Below are 21,826 nucleotides of genomic sequence, written 5' to 3'. Positions count from 1 at the left end.
ACACACACACACACACACACACACACACACACACACACACACGCACACGCACAGAAGAACAAATCCAGACTTCTTTTAACAGACAGGAATCTGAAAAGTGTGGCAGGCCCAATAAATGTTTGTAACGCAATCAGAACTTTTTCCCTTAATGAAAATCACAGCATGTGGACGAAGCACCTGGTGGTGGCAGCATCATGCTGAGGGCAGCAGCAGAGATATTCTGGGATGGTTTAGATCAAAGCTGAGTCATGTGTTATAACGGTCTAGTCAAAGCCCAGATAAGAACCAGCTGATCGTTTGGATCTGGTTTCTAAAGTTATTCTGTTTTATCGGTTCACTGTTGATGTTCTGCAGAACCAGAACCGCTCCGGGTTGGGTCGGTCCGGGTTCCTGAAACAGAACTCTGTCCTGTTGATGCTCCATCAACCTGAACCGGGTTGAACCAGAACCAGAGCCAAACTGGGCCCAGAAAGAACTCCAAACACCAGAACCTGAAAGGAACGGATGCGTTCAGCAGAAAAGAACGACACGGATCCAGCTGAACTACCTGCTGATGATGGGTACTGGTTCTGTTCGGATTGGGTTCAGTTTATCCAGTAAACATGAAAGCAGCTGATTTTTATCTGCAACACGAGCGCGTGCGTCTCTGCAGTGACTAGAACCGGATTCAGATTCTTCAGAACCGGGTTCTGGACCTCACAAGGTCAGACCACACAGCAACAGCAGTACGCACGCACGCGCGCTCACCGGCTGCGCGCTCCCGTCATACCTGACTCAGGACTTTCCGCTCCATCTCTTCATTCACGCGCACGGCCGGGGGCGCGCGCAACGGCACGCCGTGGTCCTGCGTTCACAGCCCTGTACGGTGCGCTCTGGTCCGGTTCGGTTCCCCACACATGTCGGTCGGAACCGGGACAGAACGAGATCCAAGATGCGCAAAAGAGCGAGAAAAAAAGAAGAGGAGGAGGAAAAAGATCCGAACCGAACCGGGAAGGGTTCGACCGTACCGAGCTGGAAGAGAGACAGAGGAGAGTCCAGTTCGGGTCTGTTCCGGTCGGGATCCTTGTAGGTTCTGGTCCGGGTCCGATATGACTCCTGGATGCGCGCGGGTTCAACCTGGATCTGAAGAGGAGCAGCGCCCGCTGCGCGAGAGGAGAGAGGCAGCCAATCAGAGGACAGAACGGGGGGGAGGGGGAGGGCACTGACCGGCCCAGCTCCTCAGCCCCTCCCCACACACACACCTAGACACACACACACACACACTACAGGCCGCTTAACACTGATCAATACACACTCTGATCGCATTGATCACGTGACTTTAAATGAACGTCATCAGCAGCTTTGACCGCTCTCACCTGTCCACCTGTTTTCTACGGAAAGCCTTACGTGTCAGAATTATTACTGCAACTAACGATTATTTTAGTTACTAGTTAATTGATTAATGACTTTGATGATTAATCGGATAAGAGATTTTTTTTTATTTAACTTCTTAAGCTTTTTAAAAGATGCAAATAAATAATTCAATACATTTTTTTCAATAAGTAAATAAAGATTTTACTGGTAAAAATTCAATAGCAGTACTTTAGTGAACACTTGATCATTTGTGCCAAAGGAAATGAAAAAAATATTTCTAACGTGAAAATCTGATGATTATTTAATAATCAATTAATTATTGGATGAAAACGGAAGTTAATAGTTTTTATTTACATATTTACAGAAAATTTTTCTTTAACTTGAATTTAAAATGTATATATTTTGAATATTTCTGTCTTAGCTCCTGCTCTGTGTGTTGTTCTTTCTGCAATGATGATTTTTCTGAGTCTTTTTACTCCAGCTAACGATTAATCAATTAGTAAATTAGTTAATTATTTAAATAATCGATTAATCGTTTCAGTCTGAGTCAGAATTCCAGTTTCCAACACCGTCTGAACCAGTTCAGAACCAGTTCAGAACCAGTTCAGTTCATGCCAGCAGGACTGTGGTTCCCCCGGTTAGCAGTGATCTGCTCAGAGAACCATACATCCCAGTTGGACGGCGCCTCTCTGGGGATTCCACCAGAAACAGAATCTCATCTCTGATCATTTGTTTCAGCTTCAGGAAAATGGGTCAGGCCGAGGAGAACCGGGCATGAATCACGTCTGACCCAGTTCCTGCTCCAGGTGTGTGTTCCTGCTGCTCGTTGTGACTTTTGTTAGGAACCATCTGTAAGGTGAACTCTGGGCCATCTGGGCCGGGCTGACTCCTGGGGGGTCCACCTGCCTGACCCCGGCCTGAACTTTTAACCTGATCACACACACATTCAGAACCGGGTCAGGGTGTCCCAGTTGTGTAATGATCACATTGATTGTTGCAGCTGCTGCAGGGAACACACACACTTAAAAAAACAGAGTGTGTTGAGTTTTTCTGAATAGCCTGCAGCGATGTTTGTTTTGGATTAGAACAACCTTTTAATTTCTATTTTTAGGTTTAGGAACTAAAATAAATACAAAAAATTTAAATTAAACTTTCTTTTTGGAAAATTAATTTAAATCAAAAATACTTTATTTATCCCCCCAAAAATTAAAAGTTGTCATAACTCATATCATCCAAATATTTTCAAAAAGTCGTAATGGATTATGATGCTATGCGGAGGAAGGATCTCCAGTAGCAGTCAGTCTTCCAACAAATCTAAAACAGGCTCTGACTGAGGACAGTTACTGTAAGTCTAATGTTCATCATGACATGCTGAGAATCTGAGCAGCAGAGACGACATTCCAGTAAAATGTACCAGGTTACACAATCAGTGAAGTTAATCACAGTGGGTAGGCTATCCAGAAAATGTATTCAAGCAAAAGTAAAAAGTACAGCGTAGTAAAAATACATTTTCTTCCAAATGCATACTGAGGTAAATATAGTTACTACGCTACTACGCCAATAATTAGTAACGGGTCCGAACCTGGCGGTTCGCTGAGCTGCAGATATGAGCGTTGTAATGTCTGCTGCCCTCTGCTGGACAGAACTTAAATTGCAGTAAAATTTCTCTGATCCATTCCTCCGTTGTACCTGATCCGGGGGCGCCAGGTCCGGAGCGTCTATCCTGCAGCTGTAAAAAGAGTTCAGGTGTATTGGAGCAGGGATGCGTCTGAAGGGGGCAGGTAGAGGGTCTATTTATGATCAATCCGCCCACCGCCAGTGACTGCTTTTCACAATGATTGCTCAAAAAAATAAAGGGAACACTTAAAACAACGCAATATAACTCCAAGTAAATCAAACTTCTGTGAAATCAAACTGTYCWYTTAVGAAGCARCACTRATTGACMMSRSGRRSSYYCSYSKKGTCAATCAGTGTTGCTTCCTAAGTGGACAGTTTGATTTCACAGAAGTTTGATTTACTTGGAGTTATATTGTGTTGTTTAAGTGTTCCCTTTATTTTTTTGAGCAGTGTACTTTGGGTTTTGTAGGAAACACAGAAAACTAAAGTTTTAGGAAACAAGACAATGAATATTAACACATTAAAATACTTCTGTTAGTTTATAAACCACTGAACATGTTGCCACCTGAATACATTAAAGATCTGCTGCTGTTCTGCATCCAGAACCAGAACCAAACATGGAAAAGCAGAATTCAGCTTCTATGGACCACAAACCAGAAAACTGCAAAACAGCCGAAACACTGAGTTCCTTTAAATCTAAACAAAAAAACTACCTGTTTAGAGTTTCTTTTGGTTAGTAACAAGTAAAACTTTGATTATTTAATCTATATTTGGTTGATAAATTTGATGATGGCATTTGACAAATGTAGTTTTTGTTTCATAATTGTTTTAAGGTGTAAAGCACTTTGAAATGCCTTATTGTACAAATAAACTTCACTTTGACTAAACATTAGCTGAAGAAAATACGATTTCACTTTAAAATACACTATAATGTGTCATAAAATAACACAATGTAGGTTTAAAAAATTAATACTTAAGGTAAAAGTGCACACATCATAAAACAATAATAATAGATTTTATTTATAATGCCCTTTATATCTTTAAATCTCAAAGGGCAAAAACAAAACAAGCAATAATGGATACAAATAATTAAATGAATTAATAAAAGAGATTAAAACCAATGTCTACAAAAATGAACCAAAAACAACACGGAGGGTGTCAAATATTTAACGTAATTTTAACTCAGAATGTGTGAGAATTACAGAGAAAGTGTCAGATTTAACTCTGAGTTGGTTTTCCTGTGTTACAGTTGGAGGTCGGAGGAGGATTAACTCGGATAAATGCAGGAGACGCTTCGCTCCGGGATCGGGCCGCGCTCCTTCAGGATTCTGTTTCTGCCCAGGTGAGCCGACCTGCAGCTCCTCAGGACTCATCAGATGTCTCTAATGGAGGGACGAGGCGATCTGCCGACACCTGCGCTGCTGAATGTCAGCCAGCCGCACGGCTGGGTGCCTCACACACCTCTCAGGTGTCTGAGCTGCTTAGAGCTCCTCTGTGTGTGTGAAACAAGCCTCTGCTCTGTTCTGAGTCGGGTTTTCCCGCTCAAACATCCTGCAGCTCATCGGCTCGTCTCCAGTCACGAGGACACAGAAAAAGGTCTTCATTCAAGAATCGGGGACAAACCGCAGACCTGGTCCTCCGTCCTGTCTGCTGACATCCTGTCCACTTTTAGACTTTCCTTAAAGTTAGGCAGGCTGAGGTTATCCGGAGCGGTCTCTGATAGGTATTTTCCTAGAACCTACATAAAAGAACCACAGACAACGTATATGAATTTATGACTAAACTTCTGCAAGCAAAAGGAGAAGACTCTGTCAACTGCTTCTCAGAGCTGTTCACAGAGCGTTCTGCTTCTCTTTGGATACAGCTTGTCTTTTATTCTCAAACTTCAAAGAGGGAGGATAGGCAAGATAGACAGCAGAGGAAAAACAGCAAAGGTCGTAAAACATTTTACCTAAACAAAGCAAAGGTCGTAAAACAATTTAACATCTGGCCCCTGATCTGAGCCCGGTTCAAATCTCGGTCAAACTGTTTCACATGAAGATAACAGGCAGCTGTGACTTCCAGGTCAGTTCACACATACAGTTTAAACAAGAGAACACTTTAACCTGAATATGAACTAAAGTAACAACAAAATGATAATACCAAAAAATCTCTATCAGTCTCTGTAGTCATGCTGCTACAGACGCAGCTGTGAGGATTTCTTCCTTTCTTCTTTTTAGGAGGCTAATAGAAATGCACTGCAAAAACACAAAATCTTACCAAGTATTTCTGTCTAGTTTAGTGCAAATATCGTAAATAAGACCAAACTAACTCACAAGAAACTTTTCATCAAGATGTAGGAGCTCATTTTGAGTCAACAATTGCTTAATATTGATGAAAAATTACTACTTCCACTGGCAGATTATTTCACTTAAAGCATGAATTTTTACCAGTGAAACAATCTGCCACTAGAACTAATAATCTTTTATCAATGTTAAGAAATTAACTGACTTAAAACGAACTTCAGTCTCTTGTTGAAAAGTTACTTTTAAGTTAGTTTTGTCTTATTCCAAGTGTACTAAGACACAAAAAAAAACTTTATTAAAAAAAACTTTTTAGCAAGACACAGGAACTTGTTTTAAGTCAATAATTTCTTAATATTAATTTTTGTAAAAGTCCTTATAACATTTTCTCATGTTCTAAGTTATTTTTCATCAACATTAAGTAATTATTAACTTAAAACAAGCTCCTATATAATGCTAAAAGTTTGATTATTATTATTTTTTTGCTTAATGTTAAGTCTACTAAGATATTTTCACTAAAAACAAAAGAAAATACTTGGTAAGATTTTGTTTTAGCAGTGCAAGCTGCCCAATCAACTCTGTAAGTGAATCTGATTAAAATTGAACATTTTATTTTTTGTTGTTTTTCAGTTTATTTATTTTATTTTTGTTGCTGCTATTTATTCTATTATCCAGTTATTTATTTTGTATTTAAGTACCTCTTTTTGTTAGTCCGTGATGTTCATTGTATCTGCAGGATTTGGTGAATGAAATAATAATATTTTAAAAAATTTATAAAATAAAATAAAACTGCTCCTCATCATGATGCTGCCTCTACCGTGCTTCCCCTCGGGAGGATTTTGACACCGATGTGCAGTTAACACATGAACATGTTCAGCTTTTTGCGTTACTGGTTCTTTTTTTTTTTTGATAAATCTTTTTAGATGTTTTATTTTGAAACTTTGCAGCTTCCTGTCCCATAGAGGGCTTCTTCTCAGGTTTCTGAAGGTGAAGGTTGGAGTTAGAGTCAGATCCACCTGAGAACAAATGTCCGTTTTAACTACAGCAAAGATGTTTCAACAAATGGATTTTTTTTCTCCTGACAGGTGAGACGTATCCAGAAACAACAAGTTACCTGTGTGATGACTCCGCCCACACCTGAGCCAACGCCACCCACATTAACTTTATAAAAGACAGAGACTCGCACTCTGGATGTAGGAGATGTCATTAACCAGCAGCAGCACACCTGGGATCCACCTCTCTGACGCCGACAGGTAAGTTCTGAACCATCAGGACTTCAAGGTGTTTGAGATTTTGGTAAAATAAGGAGCTCTAAATCTGAAATATTTACCTGGACCGATTATACGGGAATTTTCACACCTAGTCCGGTAAATTCGGTTCGATTGGGGATCAAAATTGCAACACTTGTTACATTTCAGCAGCTGCTAAAAACCAGTTCCCCTCCTGGCCTGTGGTGGCGCCTCACCAGGAACCACTGAAGGAAACGACACAAAAACCTTTGAAGAAGATACTGAACACAACTTCCTTCTTCATGAAATGACAGTAACGCGTTGTAGTCCACTTCCTGCGTTGATTGGAGCGATCCCCGATCCGCTTAGCGTTCACATGTGCATTTAAACTGCATTAAACCGGATTAAGCAGGTCTGGTGTGAACGCAGCCTTGGAGTTTCTCTGTAGACTCCCAGCCCACCTGGATCTCACCTGTTTTGTTCTTACCTGTTCTTGTTTCTCCCCACAGATGATTGTGATCAGCTAGTCCAGTCGCCACTGTGATGTTTGTTTCTCGTTGTCTCCGTCTCGTCCTGCGGGACGTCCTCTCCCAGTCCTGCCTGCATCACTTCCTGCTGGAGTTTGTAGGCACCGCCCTCTTCCTGTCTGCCAGCCTATCAGCTGTTCTGATAAAGGCTGACCTGGGGTCGACCAGTCTGACCAATCACAGCCGTCCCCCTGAGGGTCCTCCACCCTCTGGGTTCGTGGCGTGTCCCCTGCAGGTTGTGTTGGTCTTTGGTCTATCCGTTGCCATGGCAGCGCTGTCCGTGGGTGGAGCAGTTCACCTGAACCCTGCAGTTTCCATAGCGATGGCTCTGACCCTGAGGCTCCGCCTGTGGAGGGCAGCGCTGTACGTGATTGGCCAGCTGCTGGGGGGCGTGGCCTCTGCTGCGCTGCTGCTGGGGCTGATGGGAGATGTGGCGCCTGCTGTGAACCAGGTGAGTGTTCCTCCATCAGCCAATCAGAGAGCATGATCCCCTCTGACTCGCCCCCGTATGCGTCCAGGTGTCCTCCGGCGTCCGGCTGCACCAGGCCGTCACCGTGGAAACGCTCATCACCCTCCAGCTGGTCCTGGTCGTCATGGTTACCACAGAGCTCCCTCTGCCGGAGGTGGCCACGCCTCTGTTGGTCGGTCTGGCTGTCAGTCTGGGACACCTGGTGGCTGTAAGTCCCGCCCACCTGTCTGCTGGCCCTTTAAGCAGCCAATCAGCCAATCAGCTTCTGTTTCCTCTTCAGGTCGGCGCCACAGGATGTGGGATGAACCCAGCGCGCTCCTTTGGTCCCGCCGCCGTCACACTTGACTTCAGGAACCACTGGGTCAGCGCGCGCACACACACACACACACACACACACACGCACACACACACACACACACACACACACACACACACACACACACACACACACACACAGATGCAAGTTATCATGTAATGAGTCAATCTAAAGTTGATCTTATTAATCAACTAACGATTAAATGAGCCGCTATTTTCTTAAAAACCTCAGTTGTAACAAGAAGGCCGATAAAGAAGCAACAGCAGGACAGATCTGAGTCCCGGGTTTTGAGTTTCACACATGCAATAATCCATTAATCAACACCAAAAGTGTAATTTTTGCACTAACTCATCTCTGATTGGTCGCTTCCACCGCAGGTGTTCTGGGCGGGGCCTATTCTCGGGGCGTGTGTGGCCGCCCTCCTCAACGACCTGCTGCTGCGACCGCGCTGGCGTTGCCCTGGAGATTGGTGGGCGGAGCTAAAACAGCTGTATGTGCTGACAGACAAACAGCAGCAGGGGGCGCTGACACAGCTGCCGTAACACACCTGAGCAGCGAAGAAGCAACAGATCGTCCTCTTCCTCGTCGCCATCATAGTCCAGCTTTCTAAGGAGCTGGACTAAAAATCATCCCGGTCTTCTCCCTAATCTAATCCAGACTTATTCTGATTTAATGATGCTAAAAGATAAACCTCTTTACCTCAAACATAAGGACATCAATCCAACTCCAGCTGATTCTTAAAGAAGCAGCAACCATGCAGTCCAGAACTTTGTGATTTCTAGTTTTATTTTTATTATAATGTTTTCAGCATTTTATACAAATGTGCATATTTTGCAAAAATACTCATATATTATGCACAAAATATATTATGTGTCAGGTGTGTGTCTGAACTTGATATTAACTCAAATATCCAGAAGCTTGTTGTTACAAATAGCAGGTGCTACATTTAATGAAATATTAGTGGATGTATATGCTTCTATTTGAGCTTGTATGTATAATTTTTAACCTGTGTGGATCAAATCCTTAATAAATTTAAACCTGAGCACCCACTTTTTGTTTAAAATGTTAACAGTTGTTGGTTTTTAAATTATTATTATTATTATTATTATCACATTACGGGGAAATCTGCTGCTTAAAACGGCCGACGAAACAGAGGCAGAGAAATAAAATGGATTATTATCGAGTTCTTAGGGAGTATAAAAAAATCAACCGAGAACGTTTTACTTTCCTGGATGTTCCTGAACTCACCATCCACAGAAAACTGAACTCGGCAGATAAGCCAGCTTCTAGTTTTATTTTCTATCAGCAGGAAACAGCAGCAGCTCAGAGCGTTAAACACACACCGCCAGCTGTCAGTCATCTGTCAGGACACACACACACACACACACACACACACTGAGAGACAGAGTGGTGCTATAAAGGCGTGTTGAAGCATCTCTGGTTCAGTCTCCAGACAGGTGAGATGTGTGTGTTCAGGTGTGTGTGTGCGCTGCTGTGTGTCACGGCCAGTGTGTGTCTGAACCTGCTGGAAAAACCAGTGATGTTCAGTGGACCAGTAGGAAGTTTGTTTGGATTCTCCATCGACTTCCACTCCTTCAACAACACGTAAGTTCTTCACGTTACCTGATCTGTTTACCTGAAACAAAGAATAAAATCTTCACCAGGTGAGTTACAACGCCTGGAAAAACGTTCTCATCCATTTTCCCTGAAGATCTTCTGAGGTTTGTCTCCACCGGATATCTTCCCCATTTTTCTTCTTGTAATAAAATACATAATTAAAAACAAATTTTTTAGTGTTGCTACGGATTTTCGGCTTATTTAGTTTTGGACTTTAACTAGGCCACTACTTGATATATTTTGATCTGGAGCACATTGTAAGAAGGGAACCTCGATCCCAGTCGTCTGCGGCTTCTAACCGGTTTTCTCCAGGATTGTCCTGTGTTTAGTTTACTCTGTCTTCTAAGTTTTTACACTAATCTGCTCAGATTAGTGATGGTTTAATCTGAGCAGATTACATTCTTCTACATGTTTGCTGTGTTTCTTACATGGCTTGAAGCAAACTGCCAACAGGACTTCGAAATAGGTTTCAGTTTTATCTTTTGTACAAACTTTATGTCCCCAATTTATCTTCATACTTCCGTTTCTTCTATAAATGTCTCATATCTCTGGACTTATTTGGTCATTATGGCGCCATCTAGAGGCTTTGCTGTGAAACTGTTGATGTGAAAACATTACTGGAGTCCAGATTAGGAACCCTTAATACATCCTGATGAAAACACTTTCTTCTTGTTGTTGATATTGGAAGTTTGATTAAGTCAAATTCAGCTTTATTTGCGACATTTTTAATGTTTTGGTTTAAAATCCATGTGGGTTTTTGTAGAACTGGGTATGTTTTACCAAAACTGTTGGCAGGACACCACCTCTGTTGCTGATTTTGCCTAACTGACCACGGGAGGACTTTGGTCAGAAAGCATGAAGGACATGAGTAGATTTTAAATGGTCTAGCAATGCATTCTGGGTACAGAAAAAAATTAATTTGCTGCATGCAACAGGGGGTGAAGAATGTGAGGAGAAGAAAGGAAGCAGTCTTAATTTTCTTCAAAATAAGGGCATGAATATAAACGGCTAACTACTTGAACATTCAATACCCAAATCTTCAACACAGATTTTGAACTTTATTCAGCTGAATGTTTACAAAACAACCAAGTAAATTAGCGCTTTAGAATTTGTCCAGAAACATTAATTCAGTGGAAGCTAAGCGCGCTAAATGTTTTCAACTTTAGCAAAAAACGATAAAGTGCTAACTGAAGAATTAGCTCTGCTCTTAGCGCATTAGCTCTGGGTTTGGAGGGTGAATGAGACGAACAGAGAAGATTCAGGTGTGCAAACCGCCGGTGCTCACCGTGAGGTCAGGTCAACCGTGAGGTCAGGTCAACCGTGAGGTCGGGTCATTTACGGCTGGAAGGAGCTCAGACGTTTTGGTTCTGCAGGTTCTTCGTTGTGATCGGAGCTCCCAAAGCCAACAGCAGCCAACCCGGGGTGACAGAGGGAGGGGGCGTGTTTCTGTGCACCTGGTCACCTGATGGAGCCTGTGACATCATCCACTTTGACCTGACAGGTGAGTTTATGATTTGTTCTGCCCAGAATGTCTTTAGGAAATTCTGAATGCTTGGACCAGAAATGACCCGTCTGATTTTTACACCTGATGTTATGATGTTTCCTGTCTGACTCTCCTGTGGATCGCAGGTGATGAGGAGCACAGCCTCTCAGGTCTCAGGTTTCACTCCTTTAAGAGCCGGCAGTGGTTTGGAGCTTCTGTTCGCTCAGTCGGCAGCACACACCTGCTGGTGAGAGAACACTGGGTTCAACACTTTTCCATATCATGACCCCCAGACCGGCGTTAACTCCTGACAGACAATACGACAAAGTATGTTCAAGAAACGTTTCATTTTCCATTTATTTTCCCCACTTTTATTTACAATCCAGTAATTATTACTCTAATGTAGAGTTTAATTTTAGTTAGCAATGAGGTCTTAAGTGAAAATTTTGGTAATTGGTAATTTCACAATTACCAATTTCTAACAGAATTGGTGTCAAACGTTTCTGGAAAAAAAAAGTAAATTTGTGTTGCTGTCATTTTAAAGATATTAATAAATATTTCAAGAGATTCAGACACTCACCTTCTTCATATCAGACAAAACTGGAGACAACGACTCGACTACGTTTATGCAGCAAAAAACGTTCTTTGTGCTGCTTTTGCCTAGAAGATATTAATGAAAGTTTAAAGGTCAAAAGGTCAACCAGCTTCTCACACATCACCCAAATCCAACTACATTGGTGTCAATCAGCTCGACTATGTTTGTGCCGGTTTGTGCAGCCAAAAACATTTGTTTGTGCTGCTCTTATTTTGAAGATATTAATGAAAGTTTAAAGGTCAGAAGGTCAACCAGCCCTTTCCGAATATTACCCAAACCTAACAAAATTGGTGTCAAAATTTCTGTACTCACTTGTGCAGAAATTTTTCTTTTGGTTTGTGCTGAAATTTATTTTGAAGATTCTGATGATGGCATCTTTTTACCTCTGGAAACGTTTTAAATAATATCGTTAAAATTGCATTTTTTCCCCCTCATCTTCCACCCAGCTTTCTGAGGACCTCTAGCGCCCTCTGGCGGCCTCACTTTGAAAAACACTGCACTTGAACATGCCTGGCATCTTAGATTTATGATGTTTTAACGGAAATAAAGACTTCCTGTGTGTTTCTCCACCTCCAGGCGTGTGCGCCACTCTTTCATTGGAACGTCAACCAGAAAGAGGCAGAATCGGGGAAAACACCTGTAGGAAATTGTCTCCTATTGGACCAAATGACCAGGAGCGCCACACCTTTCTCTCCCTGCAGAGGGACTTTGATGGAGGACTACTACACACGGACGAACAACAGTAAGACGCACGGACATCTGGAAGGAAAACCTTAAACCGCCTCAAAGACTGAAACCGTCTTTTGTTGTCTAGGAAACGATCAGCGCTACTGCGAGGTTGGCTTCAGCGCTGACGTTACCAAGGTGACGCATCTTCCTGTTTCCTTTCCAGGATTCGGACTTGTGTAGTAACTAGTTACATTTACTCAATTACATTTACTTGAGTAACCTTTTTGAAGAAAAAAAAAATTACTCTTAGGATTGTTTTTACTTTTACCTTCGTAGTTTTGTTATGAAGTCTTTCTACTCTTACTTCAGTAAAAATTCAGGATTTTCTACCGACTGTCTGAAGACAAACGTTTTAAGAAAAAAATTTGACACAAACCTTTAACAAAAATTTGACAAAAACCTTTAACAAAAACCTGCAGTTTTTGTTAAAGTTTCATAATTTTTTTTCTTCTTTAAAGTGATTTGGAAACGTTTTCTTTTGCCTGATTTTATATTTTGTTACTTATATGAATTATTGTCATTTTTGTCCTTAAAATACCAAAATTTCCACTTTACTTTATATTTTGATGATGCAATTTTTAAATATTAAATAATTGTTACTCAAGTAGACTTTTTACTAAACACTTTTTACTTTTACTTGAGTAAAAATATGTTGATAGTTGTAATTTTAGTTGAGTACAGCTTTTAGTTTCTCTTCCTACCTCTGATATTCATGTAATCTTAATTAAAGTTTCATACGTTTTTGAGGATTTCTGTAGGGTTTTCTTTGGATTTTAGCTGCTATTCATCTACTGGAAACAACGTTTTCAGTCTGAAACAGTTTTACCTTCAATTTGTCCAGTTTTTCCAAGGAATTTTAGAGAATCGACTTGGAGTAACTTTAAAAGACAAAGAAAAATTTGCTTCCTAAGAATGAAGCTATAAAGAAACGGAGGATGTAAACCTTTAAACAGGACTGATGATGCTAACTTTAGCCCTCTGTGTTTAGGACGGTCGGTTGGTGCTTGGAGCTCCAGGAAGCTTCTACTTCCAGGGTGAGGGAGACCTCTGCTGGCTGGTGATTGTAACTACACCAGTTTACAAATGGTATTGGGGAAAGTTTCCTGTTCAGACTGAATGGTGTGACTAAGATTAATTAAATATCTACAGTTAATCCAGCAGTATAGCCTCAAGAAGGCCAGTTTAACAGCAATAACCAGTTATTTTAATGAGCTGGATGTGAGTGAACATGAATCAGGGCGCAGAAATCCTGCCGTTAGACTGATGCCTGGAATAATTTTCTACAAGGTTTAACACTCACTGCTGATTTCAGGTCAGGTGATCACAGTGGGTGTCAGTGACATCATCAACAGCAGACAGAGCAATAAACCCATCCAGTATGTGGCTGGAATCCACCAGTCAAATGAGCAGGGAGATTACGACCTTTACAGAGGTGAGTGACACATTATGCTGAAATCCTTTGAAAAAGGGCTTTTATTCTGAAAGGTACATATCTTTCATTGGCTGGGCTTTGGAATTTAAATAGATGTTTTAGTAAAGGGATGTAAGATTGTTTATGAATTGTCAAAAAGTTCACAAAAGTATCATCAAAAACCTGAAATATACTGTTTTTCATGTGCTGATCAGCTTTTATTTTGAAAGGCTAGCAATATTTATGCAAATCTCCCACTTTTAAAAAACAGAAAGAGACCAGTGTTTTGAAACTAGAACAGAAGGTTCTAGATAATCTTTAAAACTGCACAAAAAAATATCTGCAGCTGAGGGTTTTTAGCAGATGACGGTTTCTTCTAATGTCTTTATGGAAGCGTAAAGTCACACGAGTCAAACGTGGTTTTTTTGACTCAGAGTTTTTCCTGCTCTGTTGTGCAGCACATATTGTAGTTGTTTTATAAAAACAGATGAAATGTAATTTATTTCTACATGTCTGTTTGTCAGGATACTCAGTGGCCAGTGGTTTGTTGACCAGAGACAACATAACAGGCAAGTAAATCTAATCTAATCTAGTGAGATTTTTCTTTTCCTAATCTTTTTGCTTGTGTTCACCAGATTATGTGGTCGGGGTTCCGAATGACAGGAACACAGCAGGAACAGTAAGTTTGTCCTGTGTTGTTTGGGTTGTAGTGAACTGAGTCGGTGACTCTGATGAAGGCGATGCTCAGTGAGACTCTAATGTTGGTCTGCTCTACCAGGTGAAGATCTATGATGGCAGGATGGCCGGCTCCCTGAGAGTTCACCACACCTTTCCTGGGACTCAGGTGAAAACTCAAACTGTTCTGCTCTGTTTGGAAGCTGAGGAACTGGAGCTAAGATGTCTCTGTCTCCTGCAGGTGGCGTCCTACTTTGGTCACAGCATCGCCGTGGCAGACGTCAACAGTGATGGGTGAGAAGGAACACATTGGCAGGTTTACTGTTTTTCTGAAAAGACGGAGGCTGGATCTACTTTCTGGTGTGACTTTGGTTGTGTTGTTGGTTTTTGGTGCAGTCTGGACGATGTGCTGATCGGAGCTCCTCTCTTCATGGACAGAGTGATGGGGCAGCTGCAGGAGAGAGGGCAGGTCTGAACACTGAGTCCAAGTTTTCCTTAAGTCTCATGTTTCAGTTTTTTCGGTGTCTTTGCTGTTTAATTTCAAAATGCTTCACAGACAATAGTCTTCAACCTCATTGGCATTGACTGGTTTGAACAAAAAACCTTAGTTACGTCCTTTGGTCATCCATCCATCCATTTTGCGTAATGATACTCTCCAGCTCTTTCTGGAGTATCAAGGTATTCTCATGTAGTCTGTCCAGAATCGTCTTGATCTAACCCATGGTCCCTTTCCATGGGATGTGCTTGGAAAATCTCCAAAACAATGCATTTGTTATTCTTGACCTTATCAACAGAGATGTTGAGTTTTAAGTGAATTTCTTCGCTTGTTTCAGGATAAGCCATCAGTCTGAATGTTTCTCTGTTCAGGTCCTTTTATACCTGCAGAAGAAAAAGTCCTCCTTCTCCTCACAGCCTGACCAATCACTGATTGGTCAGTCCATCTATGGCCGGTTTGGTTCCGCCCTCTCCGTGCTGGGTGACCTGGACATGGATGGTTACCAAGGTAACCAAGTATCCAGGTTTTCAACATCATAAACCTTGTAGCTTCAGGGCGCTAATCCAATGCTACCCCTCTGTGTGCAGATGTTGCTGTAGGGGCTCCATGGTCAGATGGAGGTGGTGGCCAGGTGTTTATCTACCTGGGCAACAGCAACGGCCTGTCAGCTGTGCCATCGCAAATTATTAACAGCCCATTATTTAGCAGCAGGTCAGCGTTTGGATTTTCTCTCAGGTCAGGTGTGGATCTCGATGGGAACGGATACCCAGGTATGTTGAGGAGATCCGACTTATTGTTTAATAATTACGAATCAATAATCAGCTGCTGCTTGTGTGTTTGTAGATCTGCTGGTTGGAGCCTGGGGTGCAGACAAAGCCTTTCTCTACAGGTTTCTCTTCAGTTTCAATTTTTTACAAAAGAACTTAATGTTTTAAACGGCTAACATTGAGTAAGGTTATTCAATAAGGTCATTATTAGTAGTCTAGTTTTGATTGGCTGATAAGGGCCTCGTGTTTTCTCTTTCCCCTTAAAAAACTGCCTTCAGTGTTGCTACTTCACTCCAGTAAACTTTGGGTTTGTGTCTTCAGGTCTCAGGCTGTGATCCGGTCCAGAGTTTCTGTCTCACTGCTTCCGGACTTCCTGAATCCAGATGTTAAACTGTGTCATCACAAAAACACACCAGTTTCATGGTAATTAAGCAACTATTCAAGAGTTTTCATTGACTTGGATTTTTAAACCAAGAACAACAAACTTTACTCAGTTTATCTAAAGTCAGGTGTTCCTGATCAAGTTTGAGGGAAAATTGTGATAATTCTCCTCAGTCAATTTTAAATCATCACAGTTCAGTACAATCCAAGCCTCCACAAGCATTGTTAGTACATGCAGTTAGATTCTGATTGGTTTGATCTTTGCAAGTTTAAGGTTTTTAAATACCTTCTCATTACCCAGTTCTGTTTCCAGTTTCCAGAGTCTTGGTTCAGAACAAGCCACATGAATTTCCAACTGAACATCTCTCAGCATACTTATGTGGGGACTTATCTAGCTCAGAGATCTCCATCCAATGTAGATGTAGGTAATTTCAAACTCTCGTAGATAAGAAACAGATAAACCACCTCAAGAATCTTCTAGAAACTAGTTCTATTACTTTAAGCACAAGTTCTATCAATGGTTAGATCCTCTGAATGTCTGATAAGGAGTTATTGTCTAAAGATCAGTCTCTTTTTATGTTCTCTTCACTCATATAGTCAGTGTGTTCATGAAAAGAGGCATTTCTATAAAAGCTGAAAGTTCTCTGAAACAAAAATGTGACCTCAACTTCCCTGCAGTGGGTGATGGGAGGTATATTCATGTATAAATATGCTATATGAGTATCAGTAAAAGTATCTAAAATGCTCTTTGTGCAGAGATTTTTTAGTATCGGAGTGTTAAAGATGTTAGAATGAGCTTCAATATAAAGTCATATGTCATTTGCATATCGTTAAACATCAGGATATTATTTTTTGCAGAGAAGAAATATCTGATAAATCTATCTGCGTTTCTGTTGGTGTATCTCCTCAGTTTTGCTGTCCGAATATGCGTCCATGTCTCTGGTCACAGAATCCCTCAGCAGACAGGTAAAGTAGTCTTTAGGGGTATTTCAGAATATGTTAATATCAGTAATCTAATTCTGTCTGTCTGCTGGCTGGTGGTGGCAGCTCTAAGGGTGGAGATACATCTGGACACGATGAAGCAGCCAATGGCACGAAGAACTCTGCTGCTGTCAAACAATCAGCCTCAGACGTCAATGGAGCTGGTTGTGGAGAGGCAGGTGGGCCTGGCCTGTACCAATCACACAGCATACCTGAGGGTGAGTGGACAAACTAACTACGTGAGCTCAGTCACACCTGTATCTGCTGCAGGTGGAATCAATGTTGTAGAGACCTGAGCTCTTTGAATTGCCACATCATGGAGACATGGTTGAGGTTTAATACTAATGTGGTTTTACGCTGTTTTGTTTGTATGTTTAGTCTGAAGAGGAAGTTCGGGACAAACTGAGTCCGATCTTCATCACTGCTGAGATCAGCCTCCTCAACTCTACCCAGAATGCTCTGCTGCATGGTCAGACACACTCAACAGTCCAGGTGAGTCAGCCTGGTTCCTGCCAGCGGAGGAACTGAACCCAGGACCAGCGTTTCAGTGAACGTAAAGATAACCACAGTGTCTGTTTGTTGTAGAGCCGTTTGATTCTGGACTGCGGGGACGATAACATTTGCATTCCTGACCTGAAGCTGAGCGCTAAACCGTGAGTCAACAGGATACACCCTTGTCCCTTAATGGGGTCAGGAGGGTTGCTGGTGCCTATCCCCAGCTAACGTTCCGGACGAGAGGCGTGGTCACCCTGGACAGGTCGCCAGTCTGTCGCAGGGCAACACAGACAGAGACAAACAACCATGCACACACACACACTCACAGCTAGGAACAATTTGGAGAGGCCAATTAACCTGATAGTCATGTTTTTGGGTTGAGGGAGGAAACTGGAGTACCCGAGAAAACCCACACATGCACAGGGAGAACATGAAAACTACATGCAGAAAGACCCGGGCCGGGAATCGAACCCAGAACCTTCTTGCTGCAAGGCAACAGCTCTACCAACTGCGCCACTGTGCAGCCCTGTCAACAGGATATTGATGAGGAAATCCACTAAGAATTTCAGTAATTGGAAGAAAGCCTGCAAAATACTGAGACACAAAGACAGAATAGCTACAGAAATAACTATATCATCAGCAAATAAACGCATCCCTAATTTAAATGACCAATTGTCTTAGTGGTTAAAGAACTGGCCCTGCGACAGACTGGCGACCTGTCCAGGGTGACCCCGCCTCATGCCCGGAACGTTAGCTGGAGAGGTACAAGCACCTCCCGACCCCACAAGGGTGTAAGAAAATGAATGGATGGGTTAAAGAACTGAAGTGCTGACATATTGTTTTGTGTGTGTCTCATGGTGGTGATGTTAGTGTATCAGACAGCGTGTTGATCGGAGACGATCAGTCCCTGTTGTTGTTGGTATCGGCTACAAATGATGGCGAGGGCGCATATGAGACCGAGCTGGTGGTCCAACTCCCTGAACACACACACTTCCAGAGCTGTCAGGTGAGATGGGCTCACACACGCTGATAAAAATGAACCGCTTAAACAGCCAATAAGAACAGTCCTGTCGGTTTTTACTTTCAGGGTGAAAACCGACTGGTGTGTGTTCAGAGAAAAGAAAACCAGACGGTTGTTGTCACCTGTGACCTCGGGAACCCAATGAAACACAGACAGAAAGTGAGTGAATCTCCAATTCCTCTAAACCAGAGGTGGGTCAGTTTCATCCTAAAAATTGCAAGGTTTCAAAAATCTGATTCAAATCATAAAATTATCTTCCAAGTGTGGAAAACAACTAAAAGATGCAGAACTTCAGACCTGGAGGTTTGGAGTTGCTAACCTCTGCTGTAAGCACCGTAGCACTCATGATGCTAGGTAGAGTCTAATATTCAGTCCAGAGGGATTGGAGTCAAACCAAGGAAATCATAGACGAAGAGCAATCCTTTAGTGATGGTGTCTCCTTTACCCGCAGATCCAGACTGGTCTTCTCTTCAGCGTCGGCAACCTGGAGGAGGTGGAGAGTCACATCACCTTCAGCCTAAGAATACGAAGGTACAAACTCCGCTGGTACCCTGGGTTTACTGCTGAAAGCTCATATCCTTTTGTCTTACTCTCTGTCCGCCTTTCTGTACCAGCAAGAACTCCGTGAACTCCAGCAGTAACCATGTGACAGTGAAGGTTCAGGTGAAGGCCGAGGCCACGCTGGAGATCAGAGGGTATAACTCAAAACCTTTCTGGATATAATACCAGATATCCAGATTGACTGTAGTAAGGTTTTGGTGTCTCTGCAGGGGATCCGTCCCTCCAGAAGTCCTCTTGCCCCACCCGGACTGGCAGCCTGTAGGTAACCCTGGCAGTCTGGAGGAAGTCGGGCCACTGATGGAGCACGTGTATGAGGTGAGGTTAACGTCTGGTAATGAGGGATATTAACAGGACTTGGAATAAACAAGACCAGCATTTGTCAGCTTATAAAACTGATTTGATGGGAGGTTATCCAGCTCAGAGAATCAGGCCTGGCCAGGTAGACTTCAGGTGAACATTTTTGCCATGTCTTGTTGAGGACCCACTGCTTGATGTTGCTTTGACTTGTCTTTGGAGGCATTAGGACTTGAACATGAGGTAGAGCAGTAGGAGCTCTGCTGGTTTGCTGCTATGGACTGGAAGTCCAGGTTCTGGTGGATCTGAACCTCCAGTCACCAGCTGGTGAAGGCCAACATGCTGTTCATCAACTGATATTGATGATATTGATGATTCCGGTTTGTAGATTAGGAATCAGGGCCCCAGTTCTGTCAATGCCCGACTGACCGTGGACTTACCTTCTACCTGGCGACATCACTTCCTGCTCTACGTCATCTCCACCCCGTCAGAAGAGTCCTTGAGTTGTCAGACACTGAACACATCAGAGGTGATGCCTTTTGAGGTAAAACAACGTTATGTTACTTTTTGTTAATGGAACTTAACCCTCACCAGTCTATAGCTCACCTGTCTTACTTTCACCTGTCTTTCTCTCGCCTGTCTGCAGCTCGTAGGTAACTCCAGTCTTGCTGCAGTTTCTCAGCCCATCCAGCAGGAGGAGACAAACTCACTCAGACAAACCATCCATGTGGTAAAAACAGTTTTGCTCCTTTATAGTCGCTTTATGAAAGTTACTAATCTGTGATAACTCCTTCCTCTGCACACCTGAACACACCTTCAGGTTACTGAGAAATATTGCAGGTGTGTGTTTCTTTGATCTGAGGCTCAGTTACGTTTGTTTCAGAACTGCAGCAGTAGTGAGACGGGGTGTGTCCGGTTTGAGTGTGATGTCATGGATTTGGGGCGGGGCTTTAGCGCCGTGGTAAAAATTTCAGCTCGGCTTAATTTGCACACACTCACACAGGTATGTATGAACACACACACACCCACGCACACATGCGCGTGAGCACACACACACATGCAGGTGAGGGTTCTGTTGTCATTTTGTGTTTTGTCCTTCAGACCTCCTACCTGAACTATGACCTCGTTTCTTCTGCCTCTTATGATGTCGTCAGCGCACCATCAAAGGTCCAACCACTGCTGCTTATGAGTGGACACACACAGGTAATCAATAACCATTAGATTGATAAATAATACCCAGCAGAACCCAGAAATGTGCGTGTGTGTGTGCAGGCTCAGCTCAGTGTGGTGTGGCGTCCTCCTGACGGAGAGAAACCCGTTCCTATTGGCTACATCATCCTGTCAATCTTCTCTGGACTCCTCCTCCTCTGCCTGCTCTGCTTCATCTTCTGGAAGGTATCAATCAATCAATCAATCAATCAATCAATCAATCAATCAATCAATCAATCAATCAATCAACAGGTCCCCTTATTAGGTTTAATTAATGAGTTTCTGGTTGAATCAGTGATTTTGGTTTAATCTCAGTAATATCTGTTGCTTTGACCTTTGACCTGTAACCTGAAGGTTTTGGTGCAGAACTTGATGGAGTTGAAGCAACTCACGCTATTGGTTTTAAGTTGTTCTCCACATGACAAGTAAACACCACTCCGTTTTGTTAGTGTTTCCTCCATCTTTGTGTGTGTGTGTGTGTGTAGCTGGGCTTCTTCAGGCGCACCAGACCCCCCACTGGTGATGATGATGATGGTGGTGAAGACAATGGAGAGCAGCAACTGGCTGAGGAGAGTCACATGACTGAGTAACGCGTCTTTGCCTGAAGCCCCAACCAGCTCTTCTCTTCATGCCTTATAAAATGTTTCCCTGTTGCTTTAAATGATCAGCCCTAAATAATCGAGTTCAGAGAACCGATTGGTCCAGATGCTCCGAGCAGAACCCCTCACTTTCTGAAACTTACTCTTATTTTGTTTTTTGGCATAACCCACAATGCAACTGTGATTTATTTAAGTGAAGGATATTACGTTGCTTATGAAGTAAACTTTGAAAGTATATATTAAAACGTATATTTTGTGTTTGCTTGTATCAGTTTTATATTTAACCGTTTTTCTAACTTTATAATTTTGTATTCATTGTGATAAAACAAAAAACAAAAGTCAGTTACAGTTACAGTCACTCTGATCTGCAGCATTTATTAAATTCTCGTTTTATGACGTACAAATGAATAAAACTGGAATGAAGTGAATGAATGTGGTGTCATTTTTATTGACCGTATGAGCTGCATTCACTGACTTTAACCACCAGATGGCAGTGTTTTTTCTCAACATATCTATTGGTTTGTAATATATGTTTTGGGTCTGACTGAATAATTAACTGCATTTATCTATGACAGCTTTCTCAGCCACTTTTGTGTGTTTTTCAGAACAATTTGTAAAAACTGAACAACCTGGTTGTCAACCAGCAAAGGTCTCTACTGAACAAAACGGGCAGTTTTCTCCTCAGAGGAAAGTGTTTGTCAGTCATCAGAAAGAAAGAA

The 21,826-nt window shown here is 42.3% G+C and overlaps 3 protein-coding genes and 2 long non-coding RNA genes across 10 annotated transcripts in view; 2 read left to right on the top strand and 3 right to left on the bottom strand.

Annotated features, from left to right (window-relative positions):
* crhr1 (corticotropin releasing hormone receptor 1) overlaps window positions 1-1,408 on the bottom strand; it is a 29,685-nt gene extending 28,277 nt beyond the window's left edge. The window contains exon 1 of one of the 2 annotated variants that reach the window (XM_008416490.2): window positions 770-1,408. In XM_008416490.2, the coding sequence (XP_008414712.1) occupies window positions 770-793 (24 nt within the window). In that variant the 5' untranslated portion in view covers window positions 794-1,408. The remainder of the gene's footprint in view (window positions 1-769) is intronic. The other variant, XM_008416493.2, reaches the window with a different exon arrangement.
* A 343-nt stretch (window positions 1,409-1,751) lies between these two features.
* LOC103469029 (aquaporin-1-like) lies at window positions 1,752-8,835 on the top strand. 4 transcript variants are annotated; one of them, XM_008416499.2, is made up of 7 exons: window positions 1,758-2,159; window positions 4,220-4,312; window positions 6,338-6,505; window positions 6,991-7,459; window positions 7,527-7,685; window positions 7,758-7,838; window positions 8,171-8,835. In XM_008416499.2, the coding sequence occupies exons 4-7, from the start codon at window positions 7,025-7,027 to the stop codon at window positions 8,333-8,335; spliced, it is 840 nt and encodes a 279-aa protein (XP_008414721.1). In that variant the 5' UTR covers window positions 1,758-2,159; window positions 4,220-4,312; window positions 6,338-6,505; window positions 6,991-7,024; the 3' UTR covers window positions 8,336-8,835. The 4 variants fall into 4 exon arrangements, with proteins under 4 accessions (XP_017161866.1, XP_008414721.1, XP_008414717.1 ...); XM_017306377.1 differs by having other exon boundaries at window positions 1,752-2,159; window positions 7,527-7,838; XM_008416495.2 differs by lacking the exon at window positions 1,758-2,159 and having other exon boundaries at window positions 4,104-4,312; window positions 7,527-7,838.
* On the bottom strand, window positions 6,169-7,038 carry LOC108166521 (uncharacterized). The gene is made up of 2 exons (XR_001776884.1): window positions 6,969-7,038; window positions 6,169-6,268 (listed from the first exon to the last, which is right to left on the bottom strand). It is a non-coding gene; the product is annotated as an uncharacterized LOC108166521 (long non-coding RNA).
* Window positions 8,836-8,956: 121 nt separating the features above from the next.
* On the top strand, window positions 8,957-21,579 carry itga2b (integrin, alpha 2b). Of its 2 annotated transcripts, XM_008416489.2 has the most exons (31): window positions 8,957-9,398; window positions 10,784-10,911; window positions 11,040-11,140; window positions 12,065-12,230; window positions 12,303-12,352; window positions 13,206-13,251; window positions 13,530-13,649; window positions 14,153-14,197; window positions 14,264-14,307; window positions 14,407-14,472; window positions 14,545-14,597; window positions 14,700-14,772; window positions 15,171-15,306; window positions 15,387-15,569; window positions 15,643-15,688; window positions 15,888-15,989; window positions 16,858-16,913; window positions 16,995-17,146; window positions 17,307-17,420; window positions 17,514-17,581; window positions 18,294-18,429; window positions 18,511-18,603; window positions 18,896-18,975; window positions 19,059-19,139; window positions 19,215-19,320; window positions 19,688-19,843; window positions 19,946-20,029; window positions 20,183-20,302; window positions 20,401-20,502; window positions 20,572-20,694; window positions 20,994-21,579. In XM_008416489.2, the coding sequence occupies exons 1-31, from the start codon at window positions 9,256-9,258 to the stop codon at window positions 21,096-21,098; spliced, it is 3,078 nt and encodes a 1,025-aa protein (XP_008414711.1). In that variant the 5' UTR covers window positions 8,957-9,255; the 3' UTR covers window positions 21,099-21,579. The 2 variants fall into 2 exon arrangements, with proteins under 2 accessions (XP_008414711.1, XP_017161574.1); XM_017306085.1 differs by lacking the exons at window positions 8,957-9,398; window positions 10,784-10,911; window positions 11,040-11,140 and adding an exon at window positions 11,152-11,220 and having other exon boundaries at window positions 20,994-21,577.
* Window positions 10,820-11,555, bottom strand: LOC103469026 (uncharacterized). Its single transcript, XR_534289.1, has 3 exons — window positions 11,474-11,555; window positions 10,996-11,137; window positions 10,820-10,904 (listed from the first exon to the last, which is right to left on the bottom strand). It is a non-coding gene; the product is annotated as an uncharacterized LOC103469026 (long non-coding RNA).
* Window positions 21,580-21,826: the final 247 nt, after the last annotated feature.

This window comes from Poecilia reticulata, linkage group LG8, assembly GCF_000633615.1.
Source record: "Poecilia reticulata strain Guanapo linkage group LG8, Guppy_female_1.0+MT, whole genome shotgun sequence".
Taxonomy (NCBI): Eukaryota; Metazoa; Chordata; class Actinopteri; order Cyprinodontiformes; family Poeciliidae; genus Poecilia; species Poecilia reticulata.
The sequence above is the reverse complement of the archived record's forward strand: the minus strand, read 5'-3'. Positions and strand labels throughout refer to the sequence as shown.